General features: G+C 48.9%; 3 protein-coding genes across 3 annotated transcripts in view; 2 read left to right on the plus strand and 1 right to left on the minus strand.

The window, feature by feature from the left end:
- The window catches only part of EMWEY_00038270 (hypothetical protein, conserved), a gene marked incomplete at both ends in the record, with an annotated part of 6,820 nt that extends 4,948 nt beyond the window's left edge, over nt 1-1,872 (plus strand). Inside the window, 3 exons of the mRNA XM_013478690.1 lie at nt 167-308; nt 815-1,492; nt 1,536-1,872. Coding sequence (XP_013334144.1) covers nt 167-308; nt 815-1,492; nt 1,536-1,872 — 1,157 coding nt within the window. The remainder of the gene's footprint in view (nt 1-166; nt 309-814; nt 1,493-1,535) is intronic.
- A 1,640-nt stretch (nt 1,873-3,512) lies between these two features.
- EMWEY_00038280 (hypothetical protein, conserved) lies at nt 3,513-4,804 on the plus strand (the record flags this gene model as incomplete). Its single annotated transcript, XM_013478691.1, has 3 exons — nt 3,513-3,842; nt 3,983-4,367; nt 4,506-4,804. 3 exons carry the CDS (start codon nt 3,513-3,515, stop codon nt 4,802-4,804), a joined length of 1,014 nt encoding a protein of 337 aa, XP_013334145.1.
- A 701-nt stretch (nt 4,805-5,505) lies between these two features.
- Nucleotides 5,506-7,500, minus strand: part of EMWEY_00038290 (hypothetical protein) — a gene marked incomplete at both ends in the record, with an annotated part of 3,427 nt that continues 1,432 nt past the window's right edge. Inside the window, one exon of the mRNA XM_013478692.1 lies at nt 5,506-7,244. Coding sequence (XP_013334146.1) covers nt 5,506-7,244 — 1,739 coding nt within the window. The remainder of the gene's footprint in view (nt 7,245-7,500) is intronic.

The following is a 7,500-nucleotide window of genomic DNA, read 5'->3' on the forward strand; positions in this document are numbered from 1 at the left end:
GCAGGTGCTGCTGCTGCTGCTGCTGCAGTAACCACTTCGTGAGTATAGATGATGCAACAAGGATACTACTGAAGTGTATGCTCACCTCATATGTGTGCTTCTTTTGCTGCTGCTGCTGTTGCTGCTGCTGCTGCTGTTGCTGCTGCTGCTGCTGTTGCTGCTGCAGGTATAATAAAGCAGATATCCTCTGCCTCTGTATCATCACGGAAGTCGTCTCCGCGTACTGTTGGATCCCCGATCCTGTCAAGGGGCCCCTCAAAATTGGGGGGGCCCCCCATGGGGGCCCCCCTTGGGGGGCCCCCCTCGCCGTCTTCATGTTTGCTGCTAAAGACAAGAAGTATTTCTTGTAATTTATTAGAGGAAAGAATAAAAGATAAAAAAATAAAAAATAAATTAATTAATCATTCTTCTTATATGAGGAAGAAAGGTATACCTTGGTTAGTTGCAGATTCTGCTGCTGCTGCTGCTGCTGCTGATGCAATTGCTGCAGCTACAGGACAGATAGATGCAGCACGTCAAAAAGAGCGTGCTGCAGCAGCTGCAGCAGCTGCAGCAGCAGCAGCAAGAAGGAAGCAGAAGATTTGCTGCGGCACTAATGATGTACCCTTTGGTCTCTTCTCTTGCTGCGGACAAATTTCTCCTTCCTTAAGAAATAAAGAAAATATCCTGTAGGGTTTAGGGTTTAGGGTTTAGGGTTTAGGGTTTAGGGTTTAGGGTTTAGGATTTTTTGAGGGTTTACGGATGAGGAGGAGAAGAAGGGAAGGATATTAATTGTTGTTTTTTTTTTGCTGCTGCTGTTGGGGTGTATATGCAGGTCTGCAGGGCAGCAGTCACCTCATGGAGCAGCAAGTCCTGCTGCAGCAGCAGCAGCAGCACCAGAAGACATGCATGCAGCAGGAGCAGCAGGAGAAGGAGCAGCAGCAGCAGCAGAAGCAGGTTACTGGGATGAGGAAGGTAATTGGGTACCTATAGATACACAAGAAGATTCTTCTTATGCTGCAGCAGGAGGAACAAGTCCTGCATCTGCAGCAGATCCAGCAGCAGCAGCAGCAGCAGGAGCAGCAGGAGCAGCAGATGCAGCAGATGCAGCAGCAGGATACTGGGACGAACAGGGCAACTGGATACCAACAGCAGCAGCAGCAACAGCAGCAGATGGCTACTATGATGAGCAAGGGAACTGGATATACACTGGAGGTTATGATGAGCAGCAGCAGCAGCAGCAGCAGCAAGGCAGCTGGGGGCAGCAGCAAGATGATTACTATTATTACCAGCAGCAGCAGCAGCAGCAGCAGCAGCCAGAGCAGCAGCAGCAATGGGGGGATGGATATGGAGGTTATTATGACCAACAGGGTCAGCAGCTAACACCAGAGCAGCAGCAGCAGCTGCAGCAGCAGCAGCAGCAACAGTACCCCATGGATGGCTACTGGGACGAACAAGGCAACTGGCAGCAGCAGCAGCAGCAGCAGCAGCAGGAAGGGTACCAACCTAATGGGTATTATGACGCAGCTGGTCAATGGATTTCTTACGACCAGCAGGTGCCGCTGCAGCAGCAGCAGTACTAGCTGCAGCAGCAGCAGCAGCAGCAGCAGAAGCTGCAGTAGTAGAAGTAGTAATAGCAGCAGCAGTATTAGCAGCAGCAGTAGTAGATGTAGCTGCAGCAGTAGTAGCAGCAGCACTAGTAGCAACAGCAGCAGCAATAGCAGCAGCGTTAGTAGTAGTAGCAGCAACAGCAGCAGCAGCAGCAATAGCAGCAGCGTTAGTAGTAGTAGTAGTAGTAGCAGCAGCAGCAGCAGCGGCAGTACGCCGCCACAGCAGCAGTACTGCAGTAGTAGAAATCAATGTAGCAACAGCAGCAGCAGCAGTATGTGTTGATGCTGCTGCTTCTGCTGCTGCTGCTGCTGCTCCTGCACCATCCATAGCAGCAGCAGCAGCAGCAGCAGCAGCAGCAAAGCCAGGGGCTTTCCTTCCGTTATTTTTTCTTCTTAGTTAAAATACACCCGCGCATGCAGTACAACGACACACACATCAGCAGCAGCAGCAGCTGCAGCAGCAGCAGCAGCTGCTGCTGCTGCTACTGTTGATCTTTTTCATGCCGTCTTGGGGTGTATGTACACTCCACTGACTTGAACAATGAACATTCTATATCTGCTGCAGCAGCAGCTAGCAGCAACTGCAGCAGCAACTGCAGCAGCTAGCAGCAGCTAGCAGCAACTAGCAGCAAGATGAGTATTTTTGTGTAGTAAATAAAAGGAAGAAAAAATAAGAAAGGGTTTAGGGTTTAGGGTTTAGGGTTTACTAGATAGGAGACAATTGTCTCCTTTTAATGTGTCCCTTTATATATTAGGGTTTAGGGTTTAGGGTTTAGGGTTTAGGGTTTAGTGTGCTTTTTATTTATTTATTTATTTGTCCCCTGCAGCTGCTGCTGCTGTTGCTGCTAGTAGTGCTGCTGCTGCTGCTGCTGGTAGAGCTGCTGTTGTTGCTGCTGCTGTTGTTGCTGCTGCTGTTGCTGCTGCTGCTGTTGCTGCTGCTGCTGTTGCTGCTGCTGGAGATTTACATTTTAATTATAATAGAATAAAAAAATAAATGATTTTTTTCTTTCTTATAAAAGGAAGAAATATATAAAAAAATTAATGCCTCTTTTCTTGTATAGCAGCAAGAAAGAAAAGAAATAATTTTTTCTTTAATTCCTTTTTATCTATTAAGAGAAGAAAATATAACAGAAATAAACAATATAACAATAACACACCTTTTTTAGGGTTTAGGGTTTAGGGTTTAGGGTTTAGGGTTTCAAGGCGTGGTGTGTGTTGGTGTGCTAAGAGGGAGGAAAAGAGAGGAAGACGTTTTTATTTATTAAATAATATAGTTTTATTGAGTATAATTGAATAAAATAAATAAATAAATATAATATTTAATGATGAATATATTTATTTATTTTATTTTCTTCTTGCAAGATTCAGTTGTATGCACACCTGCCTATACACCCCAGAGAAGGAAGTTGAATCGACGCGTCACTGTATGTTTCTGCATTAAATTGTTCATTTTTTTATCTTTTTTTTGTATTTTTATGGCTAAATTACTTTATTTTTATTAATTTGCTCTTATTTAAGCTGCACACAACCCTTATAGACGCAGATCGCGTACAAGAAAGCGTTGACTTTCTACCTCCTCCCCTTCGCGTTCTTTCTTCCTTTTTTCTTCTTTTTGCAAGCTTTCTTCTTCTTTTCTTCTATTAACCTGTATGTACACCTCAATTAATACTTTTAATGGTATATTTATCATGAAAGAACGGCAGATCGTGGTCAATTGAATCATTCTAGCCATCAACAACGAGTACACAGAGAGGCAAAGAGAGGAGGGAAGAGAGAAAAGTTCTTCTTTTTCTTCTTTTATTTATTTCTTCTTTTTTTCTTTTTATTTGTTTATTTATGTGCAGCAGCAGCAAAGAAAGAGCCATTTAAGGGTTTGCTGCTGCCCTTAATAATAAGGCTCTTCTTTCTCCGTCTCGTGCTGCTATGGACTCACCGCGACTTCCTGCTGCAGCAGCAGCAGCAAATGCAGCAGCAGCAAATCGTGAAGCTGCTGCTGCTGCTGCTGAAGATTCTTTATTAGGGGGCCCCTCTTCAAAGGCAGCAGCAACAATGAAAGAAGACAGACGGGGGGCCCCTGATACTAGCAGCGGTCTACCTGCTGCAGCAGCAGCAGCAGATGCAGCAGATGCAGCAGAAGCTGCAACAACAGATGCAGAAGCAGAAGCAGAAGCAGCAACAGATGCAGCAGCAGCAGCTGCTGCTGCATCAACAGATGCAGCAACAGCAACACATGCAGCTGCAGGCATGAATGAGGTAGAGACCAGATAACACACTGTCTCTATAAACCCTTGTTGCTGCTGCATTTGCTGCTGCTGCATTAGCTGCTGCTGCATTAGCTGCTGCTGCATTAGCTGCTGCTGCTGCTGCTGTATGTGCATGCGTGTTTGCTGCAGCCTGTTGCTTCGCCTCCCCCTGCGTCATCTGGCCATCGTCAGCACCGTCCCTCATTGAAGCACAACAGCAGCAGCAACAGCAGCAGCAGCAGCAGCAGCAACAGCAGCAGCAGCAGCAGCAGCAGCACTCATCCTCATAGATCTGTTACCTTTAAGGATAAAGTATTAATAGCCGAGGTGCCTATAGAGAAGAAAACGCATGCAGCAATTCCCTTAACAGATCCATTAACAACCCCACCTATAACAACACAATTAATGCAGCAGCAGCAGCAGCAGCAGCAACAGCAGCAGCAACAGAAGAAGAAGAAGCAGCAACAGCAGCAGCAGCAGCAACAGCTGCAGAGGACCTCGTCAGGAGATATGAGGGGATTCTGCTGTTGTGGAGGTAAGTTCCTTTTCTTGCTGCTTGTGCTGCAGCTGCTGCTGCTGTTGCTGCTGTTGCTGCTGATTATGCTGCTGCTGTTGCTGCTGCTGCGGATGCTTCTGCTGCTGCTGTCTGTGTTTGCTGCTGTTATAACTTCAGGGGAGCAGCAAACTGCTGCTTCCTCTTGGGGCCCCCAAAGTCCTGTAGGACCCCATAGGGGTACGGGGCCCCATTGGCAGCAGCAGCAGCAGCAGCAGCAGCAGCAGCAGCAGCAGGAGTTGTTGCTACGGCAGCAGGTAGAGGAGCTTGAGGGCCCCCCTCCTCTATGCGCTCCCCTTGTTGCTAGGGGCCCCTGGGCCCCACAAACAAGAGCTATACGAGGTGTATCTGCAGGGGGGCCCCCCTTCCTTGATTGGCTTATGGGGCTACTAACTTGCTTCCTAAACCCTAAACCCTAAACCCTAAACCCTAAACCCTAGTTTTTTTTCTTATAGACTGGTAGGAGGACAGGGAGAACTAATAAAATAAATATAAATAAATAAATAAATAAATAAATAAATAAATAAATAAAATAAATAAAATAAATAAATAATAGGAAGAAATAGATAAGGAGACAAAAAGAAGTGACAAATAAGAGACAAATAAGAGAGACAAATAAGTATAAAATAAATAAATAAATAAATTGTTAAATAGATAAGGTAAATAAAATAAATAAATAAATAAATCTTTCCCTCTTTTATTCCCCTTTCCTTTCTTTATTATTACATCTATTCAAACAATTAATCCCTAGAGAGGCCCCCCCTAAGGGGACCCCACCTGGGGGGCCCCCTAGAGGCATCCAGGGGGGGGGCCCGTAGGGGGCCCCCCAGAGAGGGTACTGAGGGGCCTTGCATGCATTTATTTGTATGGGGTCGGTGTGGGGCTGTCTACAGCTAGGGGGCCCCCCTATTATCCATTAAGAAGAGGGAAGGGGGGCCCCCCATGCCTTGAACTAGGAGGGGCCCCCTCAGGGGGCCCCCCTAATTCCCCCTGGATGAGTCTAAAAGGAGGGGCCCCGTCTATTCCTTTTTATCAAGGTAAGGTAAGGGGCCCCGTCCTCCTTGACGGGGGGAAAGTGTACGGAGGGGAGGGGAGGAGGGGAGGGGGCCCCCCCTTATTGTTAACGATGGGGGCCCCCCTCTTTATCAAGAGAGGGGCCCCTGCTGCGTGTATGATCGGGAGTAGGGGAAGGAGAAGCAGAGAATATTAAGGAAGGGTACACCTCATCACCTATTAGAGGGAAATAGGGGCCCCCCTCCTTGGGGCCCCCCTCCTTATGAGGGCCCCCTGACTTAGAGGGGCCCCCAACTACCTCATTCTTAATGGGGGCCCCCAAGCCATTCCTATGGGGACGATGATGTAGGGGCCTCTCCCCATCTGCAGCACGTACCCCCTTCTCTGCTGCTGCAGCAGCAGCAGAAGGGGCCCCCTTTAGGTGGGCCCCTGTTTTGGTGGTACGGTCTGTAGTACCTTGGCTGCTGGGGCCCCCCCCTGACGCATTCCTTCTTAGGGAGGGGCCCCCACAAGTACCCTGGGGGCCCCCTCCTATCTTTGTATCATGAGGGGGCCCCTCCATCCCTTTTGTTTCTCTTTTCCTCTTGTTGCCTCTACATACACCGCGACAGCTTGGGGATCGACGAGGGGGCCCCCCAGGGGAGTGACGACCAGCAGCAGCAGCAGCAACAGAAGCAGCAGCACCAGCACTGCGGGGGCCCCCCTTATCTGCTGGTGCTGTTTTATCATCGTGCCTGCTGCTGTTGCTGCGGTTACAGGGGCCCCTGCTGCTTGTTGGGGGGCCCTGGGGGCCCCCAACATCGCATTCTGACTTAACTCTTCTTGAGGGTACTGCTGGTGCTGCTGCTGTTGCTGCTGCAGCAGCAGGGCCCCCACTAGGTGTTGCTGCTGTGTCCTCAAGTCTCTTGTGAACCCTCAGAGTACCCTGTCGCTGCTGCTGCCGCGGTTGCCGCTGCTGCTGCTGTAGCTGCTGTTGCGGTTGCTGCTGCTGCTGCTGCGGTTGCTGCTGCTGCTGCTGCTGCTGCTTCTGTGGGCAATGAGCAAGGACGGACTTAACGAGACCCCTTAGGGTATCATCATCAGCTTGTATATCACCTAGGGTACAGGGGGCCCCCCTATCTGTACCCTTATCTGCATGCAGGGCCTCAAAGTCCCATACTAATGAGGGCCCCAGGGCCTCCGTTTCTTCCTCAATATAACTTAATAATCTCCTATAGGGTACCTCTAATCGTACCCTTTTTAGGGGGCCCCCTACATCCCTTAATTCCCCTCCAAGGCACATAACAGTTGCTGCAGGGTACATTTCAGGGGCCCCCCCCTCCATCGAGCTATCTAGGGCCCCCAGGGAACTGTTTGGGGCCCCTAGACCCCCAGGGGCCCCCAGGGCCCCTTCTGCAGCAGCAGTACCCCCTGAAAGAGGAAGCTGTGGGGGCCCCCTTCCTCCCTTTGGTCCTTGTAATAAAGAGGGTAAGGAGAGGACGGGGGCCCCCCCGATGGGTACAGCAGAGGAGGGGGGCCTCCACCCTTCTTTTATCCATGGCTGCAACGCTACTGTTAATTTACCTGGAGGAGGGGCCCCCTCACTAGGGTGATGCAGTAAACAAGGAAGAAGGGGGCCCCCTTCCTTATGATTAGTACAAGGGCCCCCATGAATATACCCACTAGTACCCTCTTCTCCTTCCTGTTGTTGCTGCTGTTGTTGCTGCTGCTGCTGCTGCTGGCCATGCAACTGCATATATGGCCCCCCATACAGTGCAGCTGCATACTGCTGCTGCTGCTGCAGCTGCTGCTGCTGCTGCAGCAGCTGCAGGGCCCCCCCTCCTGCTGGGGGCCCCCCTGTTGCTCCTAGTAAGGTAGCATGAGGTAGGGTACGATTTCTTGTCCATGAATTAAATTTTAGTACCCATTTATTATGTACAAGGAGGGCCCCCCAATCTAATTCAGGTTGTAGGTAAGAAAAAAGATTAATATATTTATTTATATTATTATTTATATTATTATTTATATTATTATTTATTTTATTTATATTATTATTCTTATAATAATATATAGATAAATATATTAAACAAAAAGGAGGATATAACCGCCATTCTTTTGCTGC

Source organism: Eimeria maxima, genomic scaffold (genome assembly GCF_000499605.1).
Source record: "Eimeria maxima Weybridge genomic scaffold, Emw_scaff590, whole genome shotgun sequence".
NCBI lineage: Eukaryota > Apicomplexa > Conoidasida > Eucoccidiorida > Eimeriidae > Eimeria > Eimeria maxima.